The sequence below is a fragment of the Terrapene carolina genome, unplaced genomic scaffold (genome assembly GCF_002925995.2).
Source record: "Terrapene carolina triunguis isolate 2854851 unplaced genomic scaffold, T_m_triunguis-2.0 Scaffold69, whole genome shotgun sequence".
NCBI lineage: Eukaryota > Metazoa > Chordata > Testudines > Emydidae > Terrapene > Terrapene triunguis.
This window is the reverse complement of record NW_020664420.1, coordinates 56,618,876-56,632,435: the sequence shown is the minus strand read 5'-3', so window position 1 is coordinate 56,632,435 and position 13,560 is coordinate 56,618,876. Positions and strand designations below refer to the sequence as shown.

At 37.2% G+C, this 13,560-nt stretch overlaps 1 protein-coding gene across 1 annotated transcript in view; it reads right to left on the bottom strand.

Moving 5' to 3' along the window:
• PAM (peptidylglycine alpha-amidating monooxygenase) overlaps positions 1-13,560 on the bottom strand; it is a 229,897-nt gene that overhangs the window by 131,568 nt on the left and 84,769 nt on the right. Inside the window, exons 2-3 of the mRNA XM_026649269.1 lie at positions 11,162-11,668; positions 9,768-9,888 (exon numbers count right to left, since the gene is read on the bottom strand). Of these exons, the coding sequence (XP_026505054.1) occupies positions 9,768-9,888; positions 11,162-11,253 (213 nt within the window). The 5' untranslated portion in view covers positions 11,254-11,668. The remainder of the gene's footprint in view (positions 1-9,767; positions 9,889-11,161; positions 11,669-13,560) is intronic.

Genomic DNA, 13,560 nt, shown 5'->3' with positions numbered 1-13,560 from the left:
GAAGAAGTGGGCTGTAGCCCACGAAAGCTTATGCTCTAATAAATTTGTTAGTCTCTAAGGTGCCACAAGTACTCCTGTTCTTTTTGCGGATACAGACTAACACGGCTGCTACTCTGAAACCTATAAATTCACTTACATTGGGGAAAAAAATCTGTTGTTGCTCCCACATTCCCTGCAATAACGTTACTTTTAATAGTAAGAGTTCAGGAATATGTTTGCCAAGTTTGTGATGCATCAGATCATATGCAATTTTGTCTGTGCAAATAATGTTTTTTTAAAAATTGAACTATTTTGGCATATTACTATTATTTGTGTCTGGAATACCCACGTTTGGGTGCAGAATGGAAAATCTGTTCTTGTTTATTTGAAAATTTCTTACCTTGTTACTGTCTGCCCATTGGTTCACATTCTAGACATTTTGCCAAAAGTGAGTAAAAACAGTCAGGGAAGGAAGAACTTAAGGAATATCTCTACAGAAGTACTTAGAGAGATGTACAAAATTCAGGTCACTCCTGTTAGAAGCTGTATTAGCCAGCAGCAACTGGTCAAGTTTATAGTCTCCCCTAAATCCATGAACCTTTGAGCAAGACTCATATTTTTCTTCCTACATGAATTCCACTCGTTCTGCCTAGGAAGCTGCCATTTTTCTAGTGAAGTGTACTTTGTTACAAATGGCTTGGCTACTGGTTTTATAAACCTCCGATAATTAACTTGATATCTACCTATTGAGGCTTTAAATACATTATTTCCCATTTACTAATTGGTAATAAAAAACATCAGCATGATAGTCTTAGTAAAACTCTGAGTGTGTTTTAAGAATGTTTTGATGACTTTTCTTACATCCATCTAGTACCAGAATTTCTTTTTGGTTTAGGATTTGAATAGGATGATATTGTTACTGCTTACAATTGGCAATAGTCAGATTTTGGAATAAGGGCTGGGTCTGTTTTTAATACTACCTCATCATTGCTGAATACACAGCATTGGTCCTCCATCAATATGACACCTAGTTCTGATATCCTGTGTGGAGAAGAGAGATTTCCATTTTGAGAATGTGTGCACATGGCTGCTTCTGAGAAGGATCTATTATTGGTGCAAATGAGGAAAGCATTTTAGATTTCATTTGTTAAATGAACAGAATTCTTAATCGAAAAATGATTTCCTCTAAGGCTGACACACAATATGGGAACAATGGTGTCCTCCAGAAAGGAACCTAATTATTTTATTTAAGAGGTTACACCAAAACTTAGATCAGACTTGCAATAAAAAATAATGGATCAGATTCTCTGCTGGTGTAAACTGACATAGCTCCTTTGAAGTTAATGAAACTACTTTGATTTACACCAGTTTAGGATTGGGCCCCAAAAGATGAGCTTCTATTAATGAACTTGATCCACATTATTGGTGAAAGCATTTTCTTTGTAGGTGAAGCAGGAATAGGCCCACTTCCTGTCACTAAAACTCCAACTAGACAATACTAGTGCTTGGTTACAATTATTTGGACACACCAATAGAAGGGAGCCCACTTGTCTGACTGCCCCACCCCATAATTATACAATGGCTGTGAATGCCAGTGTGCTTTGGGTAAGCCATCTCTTTATGTCAGCTTTCTCAGATGCAATACTGGGATAATATATTTACTTCCCTCCTACCCAGAGATGTTGTGAAGATTCATTAAATTCTAAGTTTTGTGAAGTACTGTGAAGAAAGTATCAATTATTACTAGCTCGAGGGCAATGATCTGTTCTTTAAGCCCTCTAACTGCGTAACCACAAATTCAAATTCATACCACGGTATTTTTGCCCATTTCATCAGTTCACAGTGAATAATTCAAAAAAAACAGATGACTTACACTATTTCTCTTTATCCATCTTCCAAACTGCCAGTGGTTGATACTGATCTCTCAGTTAATGGAGACACTGCTATTAATGAACAATATAACCCCAGAGAGGCAAATGTCAATTGCCCTGAAATCTTTTGTCATTATTTCATATTAAATTATAAACAAACATTATGTGTATGATCACAACAGCAATAGCATGATTGGTTTGCTAAAGCTTGCTGTTAGTGTACAAATTGAACATGTTTATTCTTTGCATACTTAAAAACATTTTCATAAACAGCCTTCAACTTGCCTGACAGTGTTGTTTTTCATATTGACCAAATGTTTTAAAATTCATCTCCGCCTCTATTCCCACTCACACTGTCTCTGAAAGAGATTTGTACATCTATTTCCATTCTATCTTTAAATGTACAAAGAACATAGCCCATAATTAATCATTTTCTTGTACTGCTACCACCTCTGTAACAATTTGCTGAATAAAGAAAGATTAAAGAACATCCTCCTAAAAATTAAATAAAATCTCCAGTACTCCTCCCAGATAAAACCCGCTAGGTATTGAACCTCCAGCAGTAAGATGTACTAAAGTCCTTATGTTACACATTTTACTTGTACTTCTCCTTATGTAACCCTACTATACAGAACATCTGGGACAAATGCCATCTGAGAGTTTTAGTACTGTTGGTAATAAATACCAGAAGAGATTTACATACTATGGGGTTTTGGTTTTTTTTACATGTTTGAGATAATGTATTATTCAAAGTAACCTATTAAAACCCCATCAAATCAATAAGGAAAATATACCACTTCACATTTATTAACCAAACTAGAGAATTATTCTATTTAATTTATTTCCAGATGTATATTGCCTGAATTTGTACTTCAATGACCCTGTTCATAAGAACTGCTCGGAACTATTCCACATGAATGTTGCATTCTTTACGCAAAAGTGCAGACAATGCTCTTACAACACAAAGACTGCTTTTCTCAGTTAAGGTACTCTCCTTAATCACACATAAAGAGACAGTTCTGAATGGTTCAACGAGGAATATTTGTACTTCTAGATGTAAAAATGTCACCATATTCAATAATCCAGAAAAAAACTGAAAACATTATTTAAAAGAGGGCACTTCCGATACTGCAGTGCCAATATGTTGCGTAAATTTTCATGTGCTTAACAACTCTGGTATTCAATTAAAACAAATGTATGTTTACCATGGTAACCTTCGCTTCACCATAGCCTACACAGGACTTATAAAATACAAAATACCTTTTCTCTTAAATGATCTCTCACACTGAATTCTAGCACACAGCATTAATAAATGGTTTGAAAATGTGACCCACACATTTTACCTTAAATAAATAAATAAATAAATAAATAAATAAATCAGGAAACTATGGGGGTATGCATTCAAGAGAAGAAAAAAAAAACGTTTGTAGTGACAATCAGGATGGCCAAGAAAGGACCCTTGTCAACTGTTGAAATGGGCCATCCTGATTACCACTAACAACGTTTTTTTTTCTCCTGCTGATAATAGCCCACCTTAATTGATTAGTCTCGTTATAGCTGGTATGGCAACACCCATTTTTCATGTTCTCTGTGTATATATATCTTCCTACTGTATTTTCCACTGCATGCATCCGATGAAGTGGGTTTTAGCCCACGAAATCTATGTCCAAATAAATTTGTTAGACTCTAAGGTGCCACAAGTACTCCTCGTTCTTTACACTTTCCATGAGGGACTGTGAGCACCTGGGTGATAACCAATGCATTGTCAAGATAATTGGGGAGAATATAAGGAGAGGAAACAGGAAGCGGGAGGAGCTGAAGAGGAGTTCAGAATATGAACCTGGGCTGGGGAGTGAGGGCTGCAGGGAAGCCTGTCTTTGCAATAAGCCTGTGTTGCATAGCAGACTGGGATCCCACAGATTTTGCTGCCATAATAGCGGGAGCGGCTAAAATGAATTTTGTTGCGGGCAGGACTGGGTGGGAGAAAATAAACAGACTGCAATAATTTGTGGGGAAACACTTTATAACTTTTAATACTTAAATTGAAGCGAGGGATAGAAAGATTTGATGTCTATTATAACAGGAGTTAAAGTATTTTTTACGTGGTTTAAGCAAGATTTGTTTTATTTTTTGAGTGACAAAAATTGTGAATTCCATTTATATATTAACCAACCATTTTGTTCGTTTGTTTGTTTCTAATAGCATTTCCGGGTTCTAAGGTTTTTGCAGGTGGGAGCGGCATAAAAATGCAAGAAACAATGCGGGAGTTGTTGGCAGTGGGTACTGTAAGGTGAGATGGGAGTGGGATTAAAAAAATAGTCCCGCATTGGGCTCTATTGTACAGTATTGTTATGTAAGAGGGAAATAAATGCACACCTGGGTGAAAGACAAACAGCCTGGTGTGCATTTGTGACTGCAAAACCATCTGAACTGGCCATGCAGTGAGATTCACTGGATAGCAATGGAGGAGCCCTGAGACAGAGACCTATTAAACAACATTTAATCCATTGATAAACAGTGAATTTAAAAGTTTACAACCCCATATTTTATCCATTGAAACAAAATGATTTTTTTTACTTTCAAATTCTTTATCTGGGTCCAAAATAAACTTTTACATTAACATCTAGACTCCTATACACAAAAGTAAATGAAGGAAGCTGAAAGTTTGTAAAATACTGTGTGAAAGCTAGAGATAAAAATCTCAAATCAGTCCAAAACACATGTAGATTAAGTAAATTAAATACACGGGATTCTGTAAACTAAATTCTCCAAAAAAGACAACATAACTTACCGCACACTTGAAAGTAAAGGTCTGAACTAAAGACGTTCTTTCTTTCAGAAATGGTAGTTAGTTGCATCTCAAGAGGGCTGAGGTAAAGAACCTTACTGAACTCTTGTTGAATTAAAAGCTAGTAAACCTAACAAAAATGCTGTAAACGTGTGAATGACTAATATGGAATTTTTACTACTATCAGACATTCTATTGCCACTCAAAGTGTTGTTTTTTTTTCAAGCTAACCAGATTGACAGTAGGTGGATTTCTCAGAGCAAGTGGAATCTGGAGTGTTCTCCCAAATATGGGAGATCTGGAAAAATCTTTGTATTTCCTCTGCCCCTGCCATCCAAAACTGCCAACTCTGATTTGTGTATGACTCAGAAAACCACCCCTTTGAGTTGTGCATATCTGTGATCCGCCTTGACCATACTTCACTCCTGATATACAACATTCCTGGAGAAAGGGAAACTCTCTCCAAAAGCCCATCTTTGATGTAAGCCTGATTCTAAAAATCCTCAGCTCCCTTAAGTTCCTCAGAAAATTTAAGATTACATTTCTCATGTACATTCTACTACAGGGGGAAATATTAGACTGGGAGAGTGATGAAAGAGGTGAGATAGGCGGCCAGGTTAATTAGCAAGGCATTTCAAAGTTAAGAGGATTTTTATTTTTAAAGTGCTTTTTCTCTTTTAAAGAATTACTTTTGGGGCATGTCATCTCTCAAGCACTCTTTGACCTATAGGCTCTAAATTAGTTTTATTCATCTGATTTCAATCCTACACTTATGCCCATATGGAAATTTTGAGGGAACTTGAGGGTTGGAACTTACTTTCAGATTTATTTGCTCTATGGACTGGAAACTCAGCCCATTCCGTCCCTGGCTGGCAGAGTTTAAAATTTTATCAGTGGTCTGACATAATGTTTGTTGATCATGAGTTGCTGTCAAATAAATTCAGGAGACATCCGGGCTTTGGCAGAATTTCAACAGCTCAAAATACAGAGGTGAGTGTCTAAATAAAGTCAAATGCAAGGCCCTATACGTAGGAAGAAAAACAAGTAGGGCATATTGACAACATGAGGTACTGGATCCTAGAAAGCAGCGATTCTGAAAAAGCATCAGGGATCACAACAGATAACCTATTGAATATGACTTACCCTTGTGGCACAAAGGGCTAATGCCATCCTTGGATGTACAAATAGGGGAATATCAAGCAGGAGCAGGGATATATTACCTATTTATATAGCACTGCTGAAATTGTTACTAGAATACCATGGCCTATTCTGGTGTCAAAAAGCATGCTGAAATTGGAAAGCATTCAGAGCAGGACCACAAGAATGATTCAAGGCCTAGAGAAAATGCCTTACAGTGAAAAACTTAAGACATTCAACCATTTAGCTTAGGGAAGGGCAAGAGGCAACTTGAACATGCTATACAAGTACCTACACACAGTGCAAAATTTCTAGATTTCTCATCTAGGACACAACATGAGTGCTGGGAGCTGAAACTAAAAAAAAAATTAACAGGAAATAGAGAAAAACTTAAAAAAGTAAAATAAAAAGACATGTAAATAAGAGGGTAAATAACCATTTGAACAGTTTACAAGGGAGTAGTAGATTCTCCATTACTTGAAGTATTCAGATGAAGAAAAGATGTCTTCCTAAGACTTATATTTTAGTACAACCACAAATTATCAGGCTCAATACAGGACCTGGTGGGTGAAATTCAATAGCATGTGTCATGCAGGAGGTCATATTAAATTATCATAATAGTCCCTTCTGGCATTATAATCCATGAATATTTGATTTGAACACTGCAGTGTCTTGTGCTTAATTGAGTAACATGTATTGTTTTTTAATTCCACATCTGTAGTTGTAGTAGCCTGTTTTGCTATAAGACGACGTAATACTCTACAGTAACTTTGTACTTATTGGCTATAAATTCTTTTAAAAACATTTAAACAAAAAATCATTAAGATGTAGAGGAGAAATTATCAGGTGGAATTTTAATAAATAGGAAACCAATTTTGTCTACTTTTGCAAATTTCTTTAGCTTTTTAAATCAGTTTAGTTTCCAATAATCAAAATGCCATAGTCTTATTTCTTTGCCATTGATACTGGTTGGATACAGCTGCTCAACTATTATCCAAGAAACTTTTATATCTGCACTGCTATTTCTCTATCCTTCATAGAGAAGACAATGTTAGGAGAGGAAAGTTCTGCCCCAGAACAAATAAGTGTAGCTTACTCCTGTTTATTCAAATTAGACTGCACTTGCTGGTTAGAATGATGAACTTCTCAGTTTCTTTACATCAATATAATGCAATGTCAACGCATTTTTCTCTGAAGAAAACCAAGACTCAGAAACAGAAGGCACGCACCCCTCTGCCATGCTGGCACTTCTCTAAAGTTACTAACTTGCCCTCCTGAATCTCAGCTTTCGTTTTTTTAAAAGAAAGTCTAACTGTTATGATTGCGAAAAACCCCGCAAGAATGTGAGCCATTGTGTAACCAAAGCAGAGACAAGTCTACAGAGAGCCCATAATAGCAGCTTAGAGAGGTGTGAACTGCCCCTATACATCTCATTGATGCATGATGATAACTTAAAATGTCAACACTGTGAATTATTTAATTCCCTGTGTAAGGAGGAAGATGGTGGATCATAATGCTGCAGACTTTACTGCAAGTGAAGTATCATTTTGGCATCATAGAAAGGTGATGTTTGAGAGGCACCACTACTTATTTTTTCCTCCTGATCAAGAAGGAATGAAGCAAGAACACAAATACATGTTGAATATCTGCCCAATCTACTATGAGTAGTATCTCATTTTGGCAACTCACATGGGTGGAACTTAGAAAAGTAGCACCACTTTTTTTCTTCCCACTCTGACTCCTACAGGATGGGAAATGATACTTTTAAATGGCAGCTGAAATTATCCATCAAGATGAATGGTTTTAATAGAGAGGTCTCCAGTAGAGCCACATTTAAGAAGCACACATCAATCAACAGCCAGGAGCAAGAGTCTCCTGCACTTGGAGGACAGAGAGCATGAGACAGCAAAGAGACCATTGTATAGCTCCCCTCCCCACACATATGCAATGAACAGATTTCTACCCTCCACCAGTGTTCTGCCTGAGACAGCAACTGAGCTTAATGGAGTTAAAGCTGCTGCTAGCCATCCCACACAGTAACCTTGAGCAGATCGGAGCGACCTTCTCAGTCTGGGGAGGGCGACTCCTACATTATCTCTTGAAGAACATACCAAAGTTTATCTGTGACATTCTGATCAAAGATCAAGACCAAGTTTCTGTTCCGAACTGTAAAGTATTTCTTTGTTTCTTTTAAATATAGTTATGGCAGACATCTTTACTTATTTTCATTTGCCTGTCTGGGAATTGGGTAGGGTTCTCTTTTTTTTTGCTTAAATTTATTGCCCAGGACCCGTCCCTGACTTTTACTAAAAATACCTGTGACAGAATCTTAACCTTAATTATCATTACTCTCTCTCCATTAGCATTAATGGATTTTAGATGAGCAAAGTAAAGCTCTTCAGGGTTAGTCACATTGTTTACATCTTCGACTAATGGGTCTTGTGCTTTGATAGCAAATTCCTGCGAAATTTCATACATGCACCTCAGAATTCTTCAAGCACTTTCCCCCCACTTCCAAAAGAAGATTTTACATTATTTTTTATGCAGTCAAGAGGCTTCAGCAGAAGCAATTTTATTTCTGTTTCTCAATCATTAAAATGTCACAGCTGGCTCAAAATTACATGCTCCAAGGGGGTGCTCCCCAATAATTGAAATCCGTATATTTCCTCAATAGTTTTTCTAGAAGTGCTATCTGCAACAATGAGTCATCTACTGCAGCACAACATCCTGTTCTCATGCCTCTGCAGCCCTTCAAAAGGAAAAGTACTACCTTTTAATAAAGAACATAATCCCAGGCACTGCATGGCTGCTAAAAATAATTAATTACAGTTTATCATGCTTAATGAAACTAACTGTAAATGAGACAGTAGAAAGTTTGACTATTTTATATGCACCTTAAAAATAAGGTACTTTAAAAAAGATTTATGTATTAGTTTTTTTAGTATTCCCTGCCAACAATCTATCACATCAATCTATCTTTGCCCAGGAAATGATAAGAAAATCGTGCTGAGAAAACTATGCAAAGAACCACATGTTAGGGTAGTTTTCCTGAACTGACTTTAGTGTCATAAATATTGCAACACAAATGGGGGTTTGTGCATTGTATGCATTCGATTTCCTTTCTGTTTCGCACAATTGCTTGAAACAGCAATTTAAGGGCTAGATCCTGTAACCTGAGCCTCTTGGGCACCCTCCCCTCCATCACTGGAGCCAATGGGTGTATCTTAGTGTATCTAGTTGTTACCTATATGAGCACTTCTCAAACTGTGGGTTGCGACCCTGTTTTAATGGGGTCGCCAGGACTGGCTTAGATTTGCTGGAGCCTGGGGCCAAAGCCCGAGCCCCACCACCCTGGGCGGAAGCCCAAGCTCCACTCCCTGGGCCGAAGCCCAAGCCCGAGGGCTTCAGCCCTGGGTGGCTGGGCTCAGGTTACAGGCCCCCTGCCTGGGGCTGAAGTCCTTGGGTTTCAGCTTTGAGCCCCCCGCCCAGGGCGGTGGGGTCAGGCTTTGGGTTTGGCTCCCCTCTCCTGGGGTCGTGTAGTAATTTTTGTTGTCAGAAGGGGGGTGTCACGGTGCAATCAAATTTGAGAACCCCATACCTATATAAACAAATGTGTTAAAGCACAGTTGGAGAGGTTTTCATTTTAAGAGAGAGTCATTTTCCTTTGTTAATGCATACTGCATCACTGTGAATATTATTCTACTGAAAACACAAAACAATTAGACTTTACGGATTTAGTTTATAAAACAAATATAATCTAAGTAACATTAATCAAATGACAAAATTTTATGTAATTTTAAAGTTATAATCTCTTATTTTACTCAATATTTTAGACTCTTCCTGCAGGAATCTATAGCTCTGTCTGTATTCAAAGGAGTAGAAAGTTTAGCCTGTTGCTTTTTATTATAATTATTAATGCTGTAAGCAAAATTCATTTTCTCAGGTTTTAAAGTGTAATGGAGAAGGACAATAAAATACTATATTTTTCTCACCTGCTTAGGAGTCACCCCAGGCATGCGAATATCCAATGCAAAATCAGTTAGACCAAGAGAAATCACTGGCCTGTTGTTTCCAAGGCATTCACTTGAAAGAGATCTAGTAGTATCTTTATACCTTAAGGGAAGAAAATTAAAAAATGGTTTCAAGTTTACTGATCAAGAGTTTGTATTTTTATATTACCCCCCCAAAAAAGTAATATGTATAAACGGGATTATCAGTAGATCATAAGGGAATTAGACACCCAACTCCCACTGATTTTCAATGTAATTTGGGAGTCTAACTCCGTTATGATTTTTTGAAAAAGGAGTTACTGAATATTTTGGAGGTGTTCCTGGGACGCATTAAAACAGACTGAACTATGAAGTACTAGCAAAAAAAGTTTACTACTAAAAATAAGCTCTTTATATGAACTACAGTTTAAGGTACAGACATATATGGAAATTTTTTCTTAATATGCCAAAATACATTATCTAGTGTTATCAGCTGAGGGAAAACAGCAACACTTTTTTAAAGTTCATATTTGATATAGAATTCAGTTTGAACATGGCAGAAAAAAATCAAAATCCTTCTGATTTTAGATTCTAGAGATGTTGATTTATTATATTTGAATACGTATTTGCCTACAGTATCTCCTGACTACCTACCAGTAAATTTTACAACTTAGTATGTGGGAGTTAAGTCAGTCTGTAGTGAATGCTACATATAACCAAAGAAACAAAGCAAATATTCAACTTGTTACTAATGGGGATTGCATGACAGAAACATTTAATGTCATGTAAATACTAAATATATCAATTGATAAATGTGATGTGGTAACTACAGAGTGTACATTGAATATATAATGCTATATTTTCTTATGTGCTAATACAGTGGATTTCCCCCACACATGCAACCACCAAATTTATCTACATAATTTAGTATTCAAGACCTAAAAAAATAAACACCAGATCCCTAATTACAGACTAGTTGACGCTATCTCGTGAAGAAGTAACAGTTTAGCTAGTAAACTCATGGGGACAGGGACAATATATATTATGTGTTAAGTACATCAGTGGAGCTACACACAAATCTTAAGTTATTGTTTTATTATTTAATCTTATCAATCATATTGCCAAGGCAGATTCACATTTCAAAGAGTAACAGATGGGGGGGTCAACAACAGATTCTTCTTTTTCAAGACTCCAAAATACAACAAAAGAGTGTCTTTCCAAACTCTGCAGAGGATCTCAGTTCAAGAAGCTAGCTACACTAAAATGTGTCTCCTCTGTAAATAATTTTTAGCTAGTACATACTTTTTAATCTTTATAACACTTTCATTAGACGAAGTGATAGCATCACTAAGCAGCATGCATTGAAAATACCAAAAGATGTTTTCTGCATAACCCACCTCTTAAAGACAGAAAGTGGGTTTTTGAAACCCAAACAGGTATTCTGAAAAACAAGCAACAGTATCAGCAGGTTGTTAATGAGGCCAGCCATGTCCACCCTGCTGTTCCTGGACCGATTAAGGGAGCAGAAAAAGGGTAGTGCAGCTCTGTCAGCTGTGTTCCTGACAATTAGGCAGCAGCAGCTCACTACTTCATTATTGTGTGTTCGGCAGGCATCTTACAGCTTTTGACACACCATCTGTCTTGGAAGGTGAAGCACTGTAAACCAGGAAGGTGGATGCTGTTAGGCTGTCTTTATTATTAGCTGCAAAAAATAAATCAGTTGAAGACTCTCCCTTTGCAGATAGGCTACACTGTACTTTTGTCCAGTTAAGGAGCTGAAGCAAGTGGCATTCCTGATGCTTTTCCCCCTGCTGTACTGTTAAACCTGCAGGTTACTTATCAGTCCACAGTGACAAAGGCTCCAAGTGGCATCACACAAACCAACGTCAGTCATCCTTCAGAACCTGTAAAAATAGAAGCAGATAAAGGATGACTAACACATTACAGCATTAGTCCTCAGCAAATCCCTGTTGACGCTTTTTAATACATTAGTACTTTCATAAGCTTTAGCCCAACCCAGTGAAAAATGCACCAAGTCTCTTACTGCCCTTCCATCATCATAAATGCACAAAAACTATTGCAATTCCTACACTATATATTGGGAAAGTTATTCAAATGGAAGATGGCTAAGTAGCATGTGAAAAGAGAAATAAATAGTGCTTAGAGCCAGCAGCATATGAGGTAAGGAAAGAAGCTTTAAAGGACAAAGCATGTTTATATATAAACATAAACATATACACACACACACACACACACCACATAGTATGTTGAATGCATTGCTGAGGGAAAACCCACATGACAAGCATCAAGGGATTTTAATTAAGAATTATTTTAAGCAAATAATTTAACAAGCATGTGATAGCAGAACATGCTATTTTCAACTAGTAAATAGGTGTTCCAGTCTTTTGTAAACTAGAGAAACTTAAGCTTAAGGTACTATTCCATTCACTGCTTTAAACTGTTGGAATCTAATTTTTCAGATTTATGAGACTCTGCATTTTAATTTAATGTTATAAATACAAAGTTTAAAATTTAAGAAACAAAACTACCAAATAATCCATGTGGTATTGCAGATGGACTAGTTCTCTCCAAAGTTCCAAAGGGAAGGGGAAAAAATCAGTTTGAAAATTTCACTTTCAGCAGTAAATACAAACATCAAATTCTAAATAACGTATAAAGATTCTGAAATATGATCCGGTGTTTCTTATAAAATAAATTTGAAAGGATAAATTAACTTTTTTGCCAGCAACCAGAGACTGTGATTAAAGAAACCAAATAAAGATAAAATGTTAAATATAATAAAATGTCTAAAATGAAATGTTTAACTTAAATTACTGTATTTAAAGTAAACTGCATTCCATTTTTCATAGAAAATATAAAAATTACATAATTTAACCATAATATTCATTTGCATGTATTTTATTCATTTGAAGACTATACAAAGTATATGGTTACTGAGAAATAACCGTATACGACCTCAACCCCTCGCTCTCAACCTGCCAAGGCCCAAGAGTGGGACAAAACGTCCCCAATATTCAGACAATAAGTAACTGTCCATGACCTTAGTTTCATGATTCTTTATTTGTGATGTACATAATTTTGAAGAATAAAGTTAGGGAATACTAAAAACAGTGGAAAATAGGGGGGCGGGGTACAGGGTTGGGCGGAGTATTGGGGTGCAGGGTATGGGGCATGGATGTGGACAGGTTTGGGGGTGGGGAGGCTGTAGTGGCAGGGTACAGGGGTGTGGATGTGGGCAGGCTGTAGTGGGAGGGTACAGGAGTTTGAGAGGTTTAGGGGTGGGTGAAGTGTGGGGGTGTGGATGTGGACAGGTTTTGGGGGTGGGAAGCCTGTAGTGGCAGGGTACAGGGAGTGTGGGGGAGTACGGGGGTGGGTGGGGTGTGCGGGAGCAGGGTACAGGGTGGGGATGTGGGGGGGATGTGGGCAGGCTGTGGTAGCAGGGTACAGGGAAAATAGGGAGTTCTGGGACTAAAGTGAGCAACAACTATCAAAATAAGGGACATATGAGAGACAAGCCCTCAACAGAGAGCAGATAACTGTACACTTAAATGTTAATTATAAGGTTATGGGTCACTAACTGTACAGCATCCTGGCACTTTGGCTGAGAATTCTCTTTTAGTACAATGTACATCAGACAGCCTTTAAAAGAATCATCAGTGTTTGTGATCACATGGAGGAGAAGAGAAATGCAAGTTTCGATCATCTCTTCTCCTCAAAACGGGTAAATTCAAAGTTTAACGAAGAATCTTTTATGATTCTTCCCCACCCTTTCCCC